Below are 17,934 nucleotides of genomic sequence, written 5' to 3'. Positions count from 1 at the left end.
TACTGCTAGATTGATTGAGCAGCTGCCATTTTTGTTTGATCCCTAAATCTAGTAAAATACTGGCAGAGGAGTTTAGGGCTGTAATTCTATTATCACTTTATACTTTTATTAATCTGTTTAACAATTTCCCAGATCTCTAAGCAGCTCCTGAGGATTGGGAAACTGAAACCACTATCCTGAATGTGCATTCCAGCTTTTTAGAATAAAGACCCAGATTTATCAATGCGTGATATTCTTGTTATCACTCGTTACTAATTTTAAATGGTGCTCCAACCAATCTGCTCCTAACTGTCATGTGTTTGAAACATGGCAGGAGCTGATTGGTTGGCGCACCATTTAAGATTAGTAATGAATGATAACAAGAATATCACTCGTTGATAAATCTGAGCCAAATTACCTTAAATAGCACACTATGCAAAATGTATTGTGTAGCCTGAAATACAACTATAAAGTTCCTAATTATAATTCAGTGCATTACATGATGCGTAAAGGATTTTTTTGTTTGTTTTCTTTTTGGAAGTCTTAGGAAGGTAATACACATGTATGTAATGTTTGCCAATTTGGTCCATTTAGTTCAAATTATTTCGACGTCTTGTGTGATCCACAACAAATCCAGTTCAGCTGTTTGCAGTGGTTTGATGATCCATGTATGGTGTGATTAGAGAACCGAAATAAGGAAGTTCCATGTAGCCATGTCATGGGTGGTATGGATCGATAAATCCACTGGGTCTGTGTCTGATCTGAGCCCATTGTATGTGGTCATATTTACACCATAAATTATCATTCCATTATTGCAACAACCAAATATATGAGTACCTAATATGGGCAGGTATAGGCCATCCCATTAAGAAGTGGGTTATAAGATTTTAAATGTATAGACAACAAAGTGTGGGCTTCAGAATCAATTAAGAACTTATATTGAATAAAAAAAAATACACAGACAAATAAGTTAGCATTCCTAAACCAAACAAGTTTCAAATGATATAATAAAACTCAGTTGCAAAGCAATTGCCTTCATCGGGAAGCATTGACCTGAATTGTACATTTATCTACAATTCTATACGTATGAAAAAAGTATTGATGTTTTTGTTTCTATGGTTGTTTCATATCTCTCTAACAGAAAGATCCATCCTGTTTCTATGGTTACGTTTATTTCCGACAAGTCAGAGACAAGTCTTTGAAAAGAGGCTATTTTCAAAAGGTAATTATGAACATGGCAGCTGCATCGAGCAGTCTTTCCGCATGCGGATGCAATTAACCTGAGATCACCTCTCGTTGGCTGTGCGCGCTGGAGGATTCTCACAACTTTATGAATCCTGTGGTTTTGGAGTGAAGGATAAACATTAAGTTAATTACATTTACCCAAACGACTAAATTTGTCTAAGATCCACTCATCTGAAACGCGTGATTGCTGGGTAACCTCTGCGACCAGCCTGGCATGGTGCGAGGCTTATGCAGAATGCAATACTGCCAAAGTATCTGCTCGACTGTTGCTGTTTCTGTCATAAGTCACATGATCTGGGATTTGCATACACCTGTCCTGAAGTAATCAGTGGGTCTCCGCCCCCATAACAGCAGCACATGGGAATTTAAACCTAACAAATCGGCTTATTTAATGGCAAATAGCCTGAAGAATTGGATGAAATAACCAGTGATAATTTGTGTGAAATCTTAGTTTAATGTGTTTTTATTATGATTTAAACACATTTCCATTTATGTACAGCAAATTTGTTTATATAATGTAGGATTAATGTTGAATTAGTGGTAGGTTTTTGTTTTTTTTAAATATTTTTCTAACATTCCCTATCATAGACTTTAAGGGGCATATTCAATTAGGTGCGAAAAGACGTTTTCTGCTGAAAAGTTTCGCCGGTGGCGTCATTTCGGGAGGCAAAAATGTATCCCCTTATTCAATTCCAAAGACGTTTCGCCGGTGTGGAAAGTCAATGCATTGGAATAGGCGAAAAAGATTCGCCTATAAAAGCTGTCTAAAAAAGTGCAGAATTGTGGTTTTGGGGTGCAAACCTGCGGGAACCACCATGCACCCTTGGGACAGTCCCCCAAAGGTAAACTGTGTCAAAAGTTTAAGAAAACTTAAGAACACTCCAAAAAAGTACTTTCGATTTGGGTGCAAAAAAAAAAAACCAGAATTGGGGAACAAACTTAAATACTAGCGAAATAAACTCCAGGGGGGTCCCCAAGTATGCCCCAGGTGTTTTTAAGATTGTAGGTGCTTGCGGAAGGTGGATTTTTAACGTTTTTTTTAAAACTTCACTTTAGCAAATGTAAAATATGCTAGCACCCATTTTCATGTACCCCAAATTTGCTGGGGCTAGTTATTTTGCAGTGCAAATATTGCCTAATGCCATTCTTCACACATCTTCAAGGACACTATTAGCAAGCTTTTGGAGAAAAAAAACCCAGATTAGCTTTATTAGGGGTACTAGAACACCCCTATAGTGATCCCCTATGTTAGTGCAGCTTTTCAGGGGGTACAGACTGTTTTCCCCATTTTTGACAGGTCTTTTCGCTGGTTCAGAATTCGCCGGGTGCCGTTTTCGCCGCTTGCACGGGGATAAGCGGTGATGCGCGCAATACTTTTTCGCATGGAGAACCAGTGAAGACGGCGTAAAGGCCGGCATGTGAAAAGTACTCGACTTTTCTGGGCTAATTGAATATGCCCTGAAGTAGAAGATGGTCAGTAGCTTTCTGTCATTCACTTGTCATCCATAGTAACGGACACCTTGATCTGTAATCGAATGGTTCCAGAGCTTTGGATCTGCTTCTGACACTTTGGTAGAGGGAATCCGTGATATAAAACGGTATCTAGCTGGACATAATGTATAGTGAGTAATGTTTATTTGAGGAATGAAAACGCTAACTGATTTTTATGTTTGGTCAGTCCTTAGTTGTGATCAGTAAGCTGCCGTACATCAACTTCTTCCACACTGTGGTAAAGCAGATTGCCCCTGAGTACTTTGAGAGGAGTGACCCGTGTTTGGAAGCAGGTAACATTCAACGTCTAATTTTATGGTATGACGGTGTATTCTGGCATCCATTTACATTGGAGCAGTGACTTTCCAAAAACATTCTCATTAAATGGTCCTTTTAATTACAAAAATTTTTTTTTTTTTTAATTCTTAATATTCGAAATGTAGTTATAGATGCCATATGATGGTGATTTTTTTTTTTTTATTTGCTTGGGATAGATGTAGCTGGTAACACAACTATAAAGCATCTTATTTGGTATAAGCTTTGGCGTAAATGGGAGAGACTATTTGGGCCATCTGTTATTTCTTACAGCACCACTCTGTCTGTGTCTTATACTTTTCATTGAGACTCCTGGATCACAACTTTCTAAGCTCATACAGCATTTCTCCCTGGCTGCCCCTAACGTGTGGAATGCCCTCCTTCACTGCCATCAGACTTTTCTGTCCAGCTTCCCAGCCTTCCAGCGTGACCTTTAAAACTCACTTTTTCATTCCAGCCCCCCCCCCCCACCTCCTTCTAATTGTGCAGTCCCTGCCCTCCTCTCCCCATTGTGTCCATCCATATTCCCTGTAGATCATGAGCTTGTGCGAGCAGGGCCCTCTCTCCTTAGTCCTTCCTTCATAATTATAGTAACTGTATCCTGTATACATGCATCTATGTGAATTTATATAATGTCTGTACTTCTGTATCTTGTCTGTTTTCCCCCATGTATGGCGCTATGGAACCCTTGTGGTGCCTTATAAATAAATAATGTTGATTTAATTTCTTCCTGCTGCCAGTCTTTTGGAGGTCTGCTCCTGTTACTGGCCAGGCAGCAGCCTTTCTTCTTCAGAAGTGACACTTGGTGATTTCCAATAAGACTTTGGTTGACATTTTGTTCCTGACCTCACATTCTATAAATGAGCAGCAGTTCATGTGACATATAAATAAGTAATGAGCTTCTGTTTATCTCGGGTGGAATTTCGCATTAAATGCAGAAGCATAAAGGCACTGCCGTTGTCCCTGATTGATTTTGCACTATGCAGCTGGCAGTAAATACATTGTTAAGCAACATGATTTATCTGGAACTTTTCATCTCAGTGGATTTTTTGTTTTACTTTGCACACCGGCCCCGCACTGACTGTTACAGCGGAGTGCAGAGGTTTATTATGCTTTCACATTCTACACTCCTCCAGCTAAACTAGTCACTGCCTCTGGCGCCATATCTACTCTTTAGAAGAGCCCAGGTCCCTACATGATATTGTTTAGGAAACGCCTGTCTCCTGTACACCGTACCTGCACTAGGAAGGAACCAGCCATGAAAGGCCTAGAGTAGATCATTCGTTCCTAGTGTATATATGAATATTGGTTCAGCTCACAAAATAGCTGCCTCCATTCTGAGCATGTGCATATAAAAGAAATACAGTGGTCACTCCCTTCATTGAGTGACACTTCGTTCTTGCGTGTAGTACTTGGTAGACCTAACCAAATATTCATTTGTTCTAAATACAGTATTGCCATTTACAGTAATATCTGTATTGTCATTCCCCTCTCTGCAGCTTGTAGTGACATAGACCGATGGCCCCCTCCTGTGCCAGGGAAGACTCTACATCTGCCAATTATGGGACTTGTAGTAAAGGTACCCTCGTTTCTATGTTCTTTGTTATCATGAACAATTTACAACATTTTAAAAAATATTTTTGGTAGTCTTGAGAAAACATTAAGGTAATATGCTGGCTATACCTAAGTTGGCAACACCTATATCTTGCTGGCGGACATCTTGAGCAAGCAATTCCCCTGTTCAGAGACCCATTAACCCAGGAAGTCTAGATTTGGTAGATAATAACAGTGTATATCAGGGGTGGCCATCCAGTCTAAGTGGCAACAAGATATCTTTGTATAATGCAGTGTGCCGTACACTCAGACCACGTCATATGCCCATCCAACCTCCCCACATGCTCCTACATTTCAACATATGCTATAAGACTTCTCCACAAGTACATCAGACCTCCCCACATGCCTCTTACATGCCCATCAGACCTCCCCACATGCCTCTTACATGCCCATCAGACGTCCCCACATGCCTCTTACATGCCCATCAGACCTCCCCACATGCCTCTTACATGCCCATCAGACCTCCCCATACCCCCTTACATGCCCATCAGACCTCCCCACATGCCTCTTACATGCCCATCAGACCTCTCCACATGCCTCTTACATGCCCACAAGACCTCCCCACATGCCTCTTACATGCCCATCAGACCTCCCCACATGCCTCTTACATGCCCATCAGACCTCCCCACATGCCTCTTACATGCCCATCAGACCTCCCCATACCCCCTTACATGCCCATCAGACCTCCCCACATGCCTCTTACATGCCCATCAGACCTCCCCACATCCTCCAGTTGCCAGCCAAATGTTCGCCCATGCCCCACCCACATCACCTATATTTCTTCTCACACCTTCTACAATTAGATTTACAGCAGGAGTCTGCAGACTCTGTGACACAGAGAATGGAGGGGTAACACACTGCACTCCCTCCTCTTTTTTGGTTGTGCTGAATGAACACCTTCTTTGCAGAGGAGGTCACCTGATGCAGAAGTAAGCTTCACCCCATCAGTCATATTCTCTGCTTAGCACATACTAATTCAGATTAGGGGCAACTGGCAGGGGGTGGTGGTGGGGGGGATCACTGCCGGAGCACCTGCTGCTGGGACCCGGAAAACAAATCTGTGAGCAAGTTCAAAGAGCTGTGTGTGGCTCTTGTGCCCCATGTTGGTCACAGCTGGTGCGGATGATATATTGATGTTTTTCTTAGGTGCGGATTCCAACGCGACATGACAAGCCAGGGACGATACAAATGGTGGACATGACACAGCAGGTATGGAATGACACGTGGAGTTCATTTTACACCCCTAGTGGTAGGCAATAAAATGTATAAATCCTGTAGGCAAGTTTCTGCAGGTCCTCCACTGTTCTCTGCATATGGTTTACAAATGAAACCTTTTCGTTACCTTGCCCTTTAAATCTACCTTCTCCCCGTGGACCATGGGGCATAAGTTGTCTCACTGTGAATTTGTCACCATATACAAAACTGTCCCTTTCACCCAATGTATTATAAGTATTTATTCATAATCACATTATTATTTATTTCTACTCTATTCTAGACAGACGCACAAATCTCGGTGTCATTACCAACAATCCATGAAGTTGATCTATTCAGGTAACCACAAAAAACAATGTGGACAGGGATTGCAGCATACAGATTTATTAGCCTTGCTACACAGCTTCTTTGTTACTGACATATAACTGTTGCCATTAATTGTGATTGGGCAGAGGACACAAATCTTCTACAGAAAGTAGCTGGTGGTGCTAGAACTTACTGACCTCTGCATTATGCCAGGTCACCAGGATGCACTACTTGCAGCAATAAGTATAGTTTTCAAAACTGTGGTGTTGTCCAAAGCAACCAATCCGTGTCTTTTAATTTTTTCGCATAATGTTCTGGAGTTGAATCAACACATTTCTTAATATTTAACTGTGGGATAGATTTTATAAATGTCCCTTTATGTAATTATTACAGTCACTGCAGGGTTGCTCTGTTAAAAAAGATTTCCCCTTTAGGACCGAATTGAAATCGTACACTTCTACTAATTCAGCAAACCTCATTCTACAGAGAGAATGACTTACTTGGCTGTCGCTGTCCTCTATTAACAGCAGGCGCCCTCCCTGCCAGTAACAGGCATACAGTAGTGGGCAGTTACAATGCAGTGGTGCCCATTATAATACTGATTACAGACAAAGACCTTTAACTGCAGTTGTGTTGGGACTTTCAGTCCATTCAATTATGTAGCGGTGGGATTAGGATTAGAGGATCTAGTTTACAACTGTAAATAATTGGCATTGTTACATTAGTTTGAAGTTGGAGGTATACTTTGTGCTTTTTTTATGTTTTACACCTATTTAAAACTGCATCTGGTCACCCAAACTGGCGCTGGTTCATCAGATACGAACACAACTAGATTGTGCAAGTGTTTGTCTTTTTTTACACAGATTTCCTGTACAGATCTGAATCTAGACAAAGGTTTCTCAACCTGTGATAAACAGACTTTTATATTTGCATACATGTATGTAGTGGGGAAGAAAATGGAAGAACTTTGCTAAATGAGGATCTCCAACCACGTTAAAATCCAGGGCTTCTACACAGGATGGGCACAGGTGTTGTGTAGGCAGATAACCTCCCAACCTGGTCATGTATGTAAATTGTGGACTCTCCTGATGCTATATAATTATGGCTGGCATGGCAGGAAGAACACTCCTTCGTGCATTTGAAAGAGTAGCGATTGTTGGGGAGCGTTTGGCAGGAGGTTCAGTGACCACATAGCTCACAAGCAATATTGCCCAAGGTCGGCATAGAACTCCTATGGAAAAATATCAAAGGGCCACGGTAGGCGGGGGCACATAATCCAGGATTAAGGCATTCAATCGTTAATTTGGGGGTGTAGTCATTAATGTCGACACCAAAATGACAGGTATTGAACTTGTCGGCATCTGCAGAATGTTGGAATGCTTACAATATCGACATTCTGCAAGGCCCGCTCAAGGATGGTTAGAGTAAGGTACTACAGGGAAAGATAGGGTTAGGCTATGGGAAGAGAAGTTAGGTTTTGGTTAGGGTTAGAGGTTATCCATACTTGCTGCAGGATCCACTGGAAGTCATCCTGACGTCATCGCTTGACCTGGGAGACACCACTGGAGCTGTCATACCCGCCATTCCATGTAAGTCACCATAGAACACCAGGGATGTTTTGTTGGCATTTTACCAGTGTCGACATGATGAATGTTGACGTGGTCCAATGTCAACATTCCGACCATGCTGACATGATGAACGTCGACAAAATATACCACACCCTTAATTTTGAAGTGCAAGTCTAAACAGGTGACCCGTGCAGACAGAACAAGAACTACATAGACCAGGATAGCATTGTCTGGTTTAAGTGGTTAAACTGCTCATTCCACCTGGCAATGTTCTTAGTGGTGTATAGGTAACAGACAGTTGAATACCATGCAGAGGAGAAAGGTACAGATGTGTCCACATACATCAATCCTCCGTGCGCTACAAGTCGCGTTACACATAACACGTGTATATATCTGCATGCGAAATGCTATGTTACAGTATCAGCGGCTGTGACACTGTAACAGTGTACTGTCAGCGGCTGTGGCACTGCAACATAGCATTTCGCATGCAGATTCAGCCGCAGGCACACACAGAACATAGGCATGCCGCATATCAAGTAAATCAGCAGAAGCGAATAAGACACATTTTAAGGGAAAAAAGTTGCACGAAAAGACGCTTGGCGCTACCAAGTCATGCCAATGCATGGTGCTACTAGAAGGACTGTTTAAAGTGCAAGGAGGCTAGATGTATGTGGACACATCTGTAATGTGATCAAAGCAATTGTCCTTCACCATATTCTTGCCAAACAGATTAGTGCACATATGGTGCTGATCTAATGAACTTTACCGCCCTGAGTGCCTAATACCAACATTGAAGCAATCTGCTGGTTAAGTATTTTGTGTGGTCTAAATGCTTTTGTCACAATAATACAGGATCTACAACTAGACACTGTCATACAGGGACTAGTGACTTTTCTTATACTTTTGTTATGTAACATCTGACACTTTGACATTTATGTACTACCATAGTCGCTCATTGATTCTTTAGCTTTACATTTCGAGAAATTTTTGTAAAACCAGTTTTTAAACAGATGACCGTATTTTCCAGGTGCTTCTCGCCCGTCTTCTTCCACATCCAGCTGCTCTGGGAACTGGTGTTATTGGGGGAACCTCTTGTGGTCATGGCTCCATCACCATCACAGTCTTCAGAGACCGTATTGGCTCTTGTAGGGTACGTTTCATTTAAAAGAATTGTTAATTGAATTGTAATACTGGATTTATGAGGCAGGTAATCTGTAACAAATACTTTTGGTGATGCAGGTTTCCCATTATAGTCTTATGATTATATCCCTTGACAAATTCTAGGCTGCCAACTCACATTATAAAGTAGATATAGCTTGATTTCTAAACATAATTATATAAAGCAGTATTTAAGGATTTTCCTAGATGGTACGTTAACATTTTCTGTGCTTCAAAGACACTATAGTCCTAAATTTTCACTTAGGAAGTGCTGATGGAGGTAAACGTGTAATTAAACTTTTATGTTTTTATTGTAATTTTTTTAAATTGATATAATGTGCTAATTTGATCCACAGGGAGTAAGTCAAATACAGCATTGCTATTCATACTATGTCAACAGGGGTAATCTTTCTTTAAAGAAAAAAAAAAAGCACTACATATCCATTTTTCCTTAGCGGGAAGAAAAGCAAATGTTTCACATTTGACACAGAAATTCACATTAAAGTGCCGGGGTCAAATGGCCTCAGTAAACCCGCAGGCCGCACTTAACCACGGATTTCAGTTTGCCCCGGACAGAAATATGTGATAAGTAGGGCTCTCTGCCCTTACCACGGCCACCACGAGCACACTCACTCACATCTCCGGCCACTTAACTCTTTATGGGTTAACGGCTTTAGCCGCAGGATTATTGCGCAAGGAAATGGGCTTGGTATTGAATAACTCAAGGCATTAAAATCAGAGGCTACAAGCCTGCAGTAAGTAACGCAGATAATTGAATCGCGTCTGGTTTATGTGTATTCTGAACCATTCTACCAGTTTCAGCCCTTGCTGTTGGCGTCATTGCATCTATGTCTGCATAGGTTGGGTCATTATAGGATTTCTCTATGGGAAAGGAAGCCCTAGGCACCCGCAATGGAGATATTCCCAGATCCTAGCACTGCTGGATCTAACCGTGACTGTCACATCAGCTGCTGGTAGTGCTGGCAATAGGGGTGACCAAAGAACCTTTCCTGTTAATAAACATGAATAAATAGATTAAAGAAGTGAATGAGGATAAAAAAAAATTACTTAAAATAAGTGAAGAAACTGTACCAGTGTTTTCTAGGACATATGGCTCCTTACATCACACACATTATTATATCCAGCTGGAGAACTAGCCAGTTATTTATTCATTTTTTTCGCTAATTGGATTAAAGTAATACTGAGAAGTTTCATGAAATGCACAATATTTGTGTTATTGCTGCACTCCTTGTTGGAGCTTGGCCCAATGTCGTTACGTAATGTCTTTTGTGCTGTCATGTTTCATGAGATATAGAGTACATAGTAAAATGGCAAACAAGTTGTAACCGTTCAGTCACACGCGCTACAATGATGTGATTTACTGTTTTCTATGGCGTTACAGTTAAAAAGTAATTGCAAAGATGTGTCTGTTTCAACTGAACTGTTAAGGCATGTTTTGTCTCAGAAAGAAATAGAGATATTCATCAATTAATGATCTTAATCATTATTTCACACTCACTATTGAATTTATTTAGTAATACTTTCCAACGTGCACAAATAGTTACAATGGTTACATATATAACATAGCAACATAATCTCATAGTTACATATATAACATAGCAACATAATCTCATAGTTACATATATAACATAGCAACATAATCTCATAGTTACATATATAACATAGCAACATAATCTCAGTTACATATATAACATAGCAACATAATCTCATAGTTACATATATAACATAGCAACATAATCTCATAGTTACATATATAACATAGCAACATAATCTCAGTTACATATAAAACATAGCAACATAATCTCATAGTTACATATATAACATAGCAACATAATCTAATAGTTACATATATAACATAGCAACATAATCTCAGTTACATATATAACATAGCAACATAATCTCATAGTTACATATATAACATAGCAACATAATCTCATAGTTACATATATAACATAGCAACATAATCTCAGTTACATATATAACATAGCAACATAATCTCATAGTTACAATGGTTACATATATAACATAGCAACATAATCTCATAGTTACAATGGTTACATATATAACATAGCAACATAATCTCAGTTACATATATAACATAGCAACATAATCTCATAGTTACATATATAACATAGCAACATAATCTCAGTTACATATATAACATAGCAACATAATCTCATAGTTACAATGGTTACATATATAACATAGCAACATAATCTCATAGTTACAATGGTTACATATATAACATAGCAACATAATCTCATAGTTACAATGGTTACATATATAACATAGCAACCTAATCTCATAGTTACAATGGTTACATATATAACAAAGCAACTTAATCTCATAGTTACAATGGTTACATATATAACATAGCAACCTAATGTCATAGTTACAATGGTTACATATATAACATAGCAACATAATCTCATAGTTACAATGGTTACATATATAACATAGCAACATAATCTCATAGTTACATATATAACATAGCAACATAATCTCATAGTTACATATATAACATAGCAACATAATCTCAGTTACATATATAACATAGCAACATAATCTCATAGTTACAATGGTTACATATATAACATAGCAACATAATCTCATAGTTACAATGGTTACATATATAACATAGCAACATAATCTCATAGTTACAATGGTTACATATATAACATAGCAACCTAATCTCATAGTTACAATGGTTACATATATAACAAAGCAACTTAATCTCATAGTTACAATGGTTACATATATAACATAGCAACCTAATGTCATAGTTACAATGGTTACATATATAACATAGCAACATAATCTCATAGTTACAATGGTTACATATATAACATAGCAACCTAATCTCGTTTGCTTTCACTTTCTGCAGTGCAATAAAAAAATGATGTTCCTATTACACCATGTTATAAAATAATGGTATGTAATTATCAGGAGCTTCCAAATCAGTGTTTCTAATGTTTCCATCTTTTATATGTACAGATGTATTTCTCCGTTAAAATACTGCAGTGATTTCAGACCGTACTTCACGATCCATGATGCAGAATTCAAGGAGTACACAACACGCACGCAGGCACCGTACGTATACATACTCCATTTCAAGATGTGCATTGTGCATCTTGTCCAATTGGGCATACATCTATGTCGTGGCTCTACACTTGTTTGTGTACAGCATAAGCCGTACTATTCATTGTCATGTGCTGAAGATGGTCGTTTATGTGTTTGTGTGATGAGTCCTCAAAGTCCGTGCTTATACTGTTAATTCTTTCCCTTTAATATATCACTTTGTAGCTTGTTATGTATTTTGATCTGTTTGCATTTAAATGTTGGGAGCACAAATGTGACCAGACAAGGTTCCCACAATTTATAATGTTAGTGTCTTCAGGCTTAGGGGCAGATTTAATTAGTCGCAATAAAATGAAAACTTAGCGCCGGAGATGTTTTGCACTATTCCCCAGTTTTGGTGCGATGTTTTTCGCATCTATTGGCAATGCACTCTCTTGTTTTTGCCCTGTCCTATTACAAAAGACGCGAAAATGCATACGTACGAAAACTGCGAATGGCGAATCCAACGAGAGTACATCACATTTTGGGGAAATCAGTCTTTACCCCATACAAAGCCTAAGTAACATGGGAAATCAATATAAAAGTACTGTGTGGTAAAGCCCTAATAAAAGTATTTGGGCTTCTTAAATTGTGTCAAATGACTGTTATATACATATTTGCTTAAGTGTTCAAAAATGATAAAAAGAAATATTTTTGGGGGAAAATAATTGCTGTAGTTAAATAGGGGGTATATTTTAAAATGGGTTATAATATAATTTTGTGTCTTTAAAGTGCAGATAAATTTTTTTATTTTTTTTTGAAAAGCCACCTGCAATCCTAAAACACCTGTCCCATCCATACAGCTCCCCAAAGTACCTCCCCCAGTACTTTAAATCCATTTTCCACTACAGTTTGAGTCTCCCATATCCAAATATTCTGAAATACGGAATATTCCAAAATACGGAATTATTTTGACATGATTGATATAATGAAACCTTTTGATTTTTGATGGTTCAATGTACACAAACTTTGTCTAAGGCACAAATTGTATAAACTTACCTTCAGGCTGTGTGTATAATTGTGTATATGAAACAGAAATGAATTTCATGTATGTACACAAACTTTGCTTCAGCCACAAAATTATTGGAAATAATGTATAAAATGACCTGCAGGCTGTGTGTATAAGGTGTATATAACACATAAATGCATTGTGTGTGTATATTGGGGTCCCATTCCCAAGATATTTCATTATGGTATGCAATTATTCCAAAATACGGAATATTCTGATATTCCAAATACCCCTGGTCCCAAGCATTTTGGATATGGGAGACTCAACCTGTACTTTTTTTTTTTTTTTCACCCCAAAATTAACATTTCATTATTGGCCAAATTAAGATAATTAAAAAAATAATTTTTGCCAAATTAGTCAATAGGGGGGAGTGTCCAATGGTTTCTAAACCAGGTCCCCACATTTTTTTTTTTTTTTTACAAAAATAGGGATTTTGCACAATTTTTCACCTGCTCTGAGATGGTGAAAACTTTTCACTGATTTTTGTCTATGGAGCTTTGCACAATAATATTGCACGATACGCAAAGGTTCATACCTGCAAACGCTTTTTGCCAAAACACGGCTTTTCGCGGCTAATCGAATCTGCCTCACTGTGAAAGTGAACCTACCACTAACATGCCACATACAAACAATGCAGACAGCCATGTTTTGGGTGGGGTAAATATTCCTGGGAATACAGCCTTCTTACTAGTAAGTAGTGACATCACTGAGACACTTAATTGCTAATATTCATGAGTCACTGGTTTCTCTGCAGTCTTCTGAATATTAACTAAGTCCACAATATATCGGTCTTCAATTTGGCCTGTGGCAAATGCTTTTTAATTAGTATTTTCTGAGTTAATTTAAGAGAAAAAAAAGCACCATGCTGAACAAAAGTTAGTTGCTCTTTTTTTTTTGTTACTGAATGACTCACACAATGGTAAAAAGTGCAGGTTTTTAGAAGTGGAGATGTTGCCCATAGCAACCAATCAGATTCTAGCTATTATCTTCTAGAAGGTGCTAGATAAATGTTAAGTAGAATCTGATTAGTTGCTATGGGCGACATCTCCACTTTTGCAAATCTGCACTTCAGTAAATTTAGGTAGTAGTTAGGTAAGTTTTAAGGTTTATACCAGCGGTTTTCAACCGGTGTGCCGCGGCACACTAGTGTGCCGTGGCCGGTTGTGAAGTGTGCCGCGGGGCTGTCGGAGCCACCGGGCACATTTTACTGTACTTCAGCATCCCAGGCCGCTGAGCTCCTCTGGGAGACTCAGGCGCGACCGGGTAGTGACCTGCAAAAATGCAGCGGCGTGACATCACAGGTCACGCACGCCGCGTTGTCCACTGCCCTCCAGCCCGCTCTGCCAGCCAACGCCCTGCGCCAATCAGCCAGCCCGCGCTCTGTCCAGGCAGGCTCTGCAGCCTGCCTGGAAGCCCACCCGCACGCGATCCTGCTGCAGTGTGAGTGACAAGGGGGGAAGAAATGTGGGTTTTGTGGGGACCAGACATTTTTTCTTCTTCGTGGGTACCAGCCATAGTTTATTTTTTCGTGAGAACCAGCCATATGTTATCCAGCCATATATTTGCCTATTTAGTGGGGAACAATGTGTTTTGTTTTGTTTTTTGTTTCTGTGGGGCCAGCCATAGGTTTCTTTTTCTGTGGGGAGCAATTCTGTGGGGCGCAATGTGGTATGGTTGTTTTTTTTGTGGGGAGCAATGTGTTTTTTTTTTTTCTGTTAGGCCAGCCAATGGGAGTGTTTTATTCTTGTGGGGGCCAATGTAGTGTGTTTTTTATTCTTGTGGGGGCCAATGTAGTGTGTTTTGTTCCTGTGGGAACTAATGTAGTGTGTTTTGTTCCTGTGGGAACTAATGTAGTGTGTTTTTTCATAGTCCGCGCACACCGCATCGCCGGATAGTGTGCCTTGGCAATTTTAAAATCTTGTGTAGTGTGCCGCGAGTTAAAAAAGGTTGAAAATCACTGGTTTATACCATTTCTACCAAACCTCACCGACACACGTTGGCGGCGGCAGCCATTTTATACACCTCTGTCTTACTTATAAAATGCAGCTTATAAATTCATTAGGAGCTTTTGACTTTACACATGGATGAGACAGCCGTTTTATTTGACTGAACCATTGTACGTGGGAATGTAACCTATCACCTCTCCAAAAATAAGTTGTGGCGTCACTCTGGATGAGTTTTCGCTCTGTCTGTGCTGGTTGGAAGAATGGGTTTTGCAGGTAAAAATAATGCACTATAAAATCACCTATTCAAATTCCCCACCATCTAGAGACTGAAAGAGGAATTGACTTATACTGGGTACACACTGAACGATGTGCTGTACCCAGCGACGGCACAATATATATCTGGCAGTCCGTACACACTGCACGGTCTGGTGTATGACCACCCGATACATCGTTCCCCCACCACATGCAGAGGTATGGTACCAGCCGCTAAGTCTTCTGATCTGCCGTTAATGCACAGCAGATCAGAAGATGCGACCAACGATGCTCGTGAACGCAAGATAGTGTGCACACCTTGAGCAATGTGGAACTCAGCTTAAGAATTTGAACTCTGTCATTAGAATGTTGTATTCTGTGGTATTTTGGAGATGGTGACACCTTTTTGATCCTGATGGTGACCAGTCTAGACCAACAAAATCAATACAGGCCAATATTCTTTAGAGTGCATTTTATCCTTTCACTAGGGACTAGTATCTCACATCTTGGGCCTAAAATGCCTATGTGATATAACTGGTTTATAGTAAATTAATATTTATTTAGCCCACAAGATGGCTGCCTACCCTGTGTGTGTGTTACAGGTGAAATTTTAGAACTGTATTCTATATGGGAGCGAAAAGTCTGTGCTGGACTTTTCGCTCCACATCGGAGCTTTTCCTGGGATAAAGTTTCGGGCGCGTGCCCACTTTAACCCAGTATTCAATTTAAAACCAGCGAAAACTGGACCCGGCAAATTGGGATCGGCGGAAAAAACAGGAGTTTTTGGGAAATAATTGTAGGACCCCCCCCCTAAAGATGTCCAGACCTCGGGGATCACTATGGGTACCCCCGTTTTTGCCTGCAGAAGAAAGTCGGGTTTTTAAATACCGGCGCAAGGTGTTTTTTCCAGACATTGAAGAAGTGATGCAGAGGAGCACTTAGGTTATATTTTTCGTTTTTTTAAGTGATCCCATCAAATTTGGGGTACATGAAAATGGGGATAAGCATTTTTTTAAGTCCCTAAAATGATTTTTCAAAATTCTGCAAAAATGCACCTGCCGCTAGCACCTGCATTCTAGAAAACACCTGCCGCATACATGGGGACCCCCCTTGAGGTTATTCTGCTAATTTAATAATTTAAAATAAAAAAAAAAATTTTAACCTCAAAATTAAAGTAAAATTTTTGGGGTGTACCAATTTTTTTAATTTTTTTTGACAGTTCATTTTTAAATTACATTAGCAGGGGTGCAGGCTAATTTTTTTAAGCATGTACCCCTAAACCCCAATTCTGCACTTTTTTTCGCCATGTAAAACATGGTGAAAACTTATCCCCGTTTTTTTTTCAAAGACTTTTCGAACCTGCAAAAAGTCTGTGAAATTGAATACGGGGTTAATTGAAACATGCGAAAATGACATCATCGGTGATAATTTATCTCCGATTTCGACTTTTCGCAGCCTAATTGAATACCCCCCTAAGTCTCCATTCGATGGGACGAAATATATAATTTATCTGAGGAAAAAGTTATTTTATTATGTAAAAGTGACTGTTTTGAAATGTAAATATTTAAATTGTCAGTTAATACAGACTGTAAATGAAGCAAGGAGCATAAGTGTTCATGACGATCTTCTAAACATAATCCATTTCTTCTTCTGCTTTCCCTGATCACCAGCCCCGGGTACCCACCATTATACTCTCATATCACTGTAGTCACTTTGTGCCTCTCTCCTCAGGCCGTCTGTTATCTTTGGCGTCACCAATCCGTTCTTCGCTAAAACATTGCAGCACTGGCCTCATATCATTCGCATTGGAGATGTCAAACTGGCAGGTAACATGTCCTGATCATTTTCTCTCATAACCATCTGTATTTATATTAAGAAATATAAATAATGTACACAAGTCTGGTAAACCACAAATACATTGGAATATTACCTTTTAGAAATACCTCATTTTTTTTTTTAAAGTATAGTAGATAAGTTATTGTAGCTTTTTGTTATGGGCATCAGGAGTGATATTTCCCTTTTTTGTTATATATACCAAGTCCTAAGTGAGGGTTTATTGGTAGTGCATAGCAGGTGCGGGATAAATAAGGAGACAAAAAGTGAATTAAAAATGATAAGAGGAAACTGGAGAGATGCTACAACAGGACAATATAAGCAAATAACGGGCAATGAGTCTGTGGAAGAGGAAATAGGAGCTGTATATATTATATATAGCTGAATATTGTCACTTGATCTTAGGGAGGAAGAAGAGCCAAAAAAACTCCTTGAAGAAAACACAGCTGCTCACTCGCTCGCTATAATGTCTTTGTATGCAGGGAGTACAACATGTCACCGATGAGTTCTGGGACCCACAGTCACTACTATTATATGTACAGTAGGGGGCGCATTATTCCTTATAATAATAATCGTGAACTCTCCAGTGATAATAGAACTTGCCAGTTATCAGCGATGACCTCAGAAGTCACTGTTTATATGGATATTATGTACATGAATTTATTCATATATTAACCACTTGTTCATTATATATATTGCAGGAGATGTTCCCAAACAGGTGAAGGTGAAAAAACTGAAAACACTAAAGACATTGGACTCTAAGCCTGGTGAGAGTCTCTGTGTTATTTCTATGTGCTTAATGTGCTGTCTGAGGGCCTGTTCCAGCAAGGAACGCAGATGTGTTTGCATTAGCGATTACGCCTACAGT

General features: G+C 39.4%; 1 protein-coding gene across 1 annotated transcript in view; it reads left to right on the top strand.

Annotated features, from left to right (window-relative positions):
* The window catches only part of DENND6A (DENN domain containing 6A), a 69,205-nt gene that overhangs the window by 29,633 nt on the left and 21,638 nt on the right, over positions 1 to 17,934 (top strand). The window contains exons 5-13 of the mRNA XM_088472686.1: positions 1,121 to 1,201; positions 2,903 to 3,008; positions 4,530 to 4,609; positions 5,791 to 5,853; positions 6,140 to 6,195; positions 8,758 to 8,880; positions 11,904 to 11,999; positions 16,965 to 17,059; positions 17,768 to 17,833. Coding sequence (XP_088328812.1) covers positions 1,121 to 1,201; positions 2,903 to 3,008; positions 4,530 to 4,609; positions 5,791 to 5,853; positions 6,140 to 6,195; positions 8,758 to 8,880; positions 11,904 to 11,999; positions 16,965 to 17,059; positions 17,768 to 17,833 — 766 coding nt within the window. The remainder of the gene's footprint in view (positions 1 to 1,120; positions 1,202 to 2,902; positions 3,009 to 4,529; positions 4,610 to 5,790; positions 5,854 to 6,139; positions 6,196 to 8,757; positions 8,881 to 11,903; positions 12,000 to 16,964; positions 17,060 to 17,767; positions 17,834 to 17,934) is intronic.

Source organism: Taudactylus pleione, unplaced genomic scaffold, assembly GCF_031769625.1.
Source record: "Taudactylus pleione unplaced genomic scaffold, aTauple2 ptg000128l, whole genome shotgun sequence".
Lineage (NCBI taxonomy): Eukaryota > Metazoa > Chordata > Amphibia > Anura > Myobatrachidae > Taudactylus > Taudactylus pleione.
The sequence above is the reverse complement of the archived record's forward strand: the minus strand, read 5'-3'. Positions and strand labels throughout refer to the sequence as shown.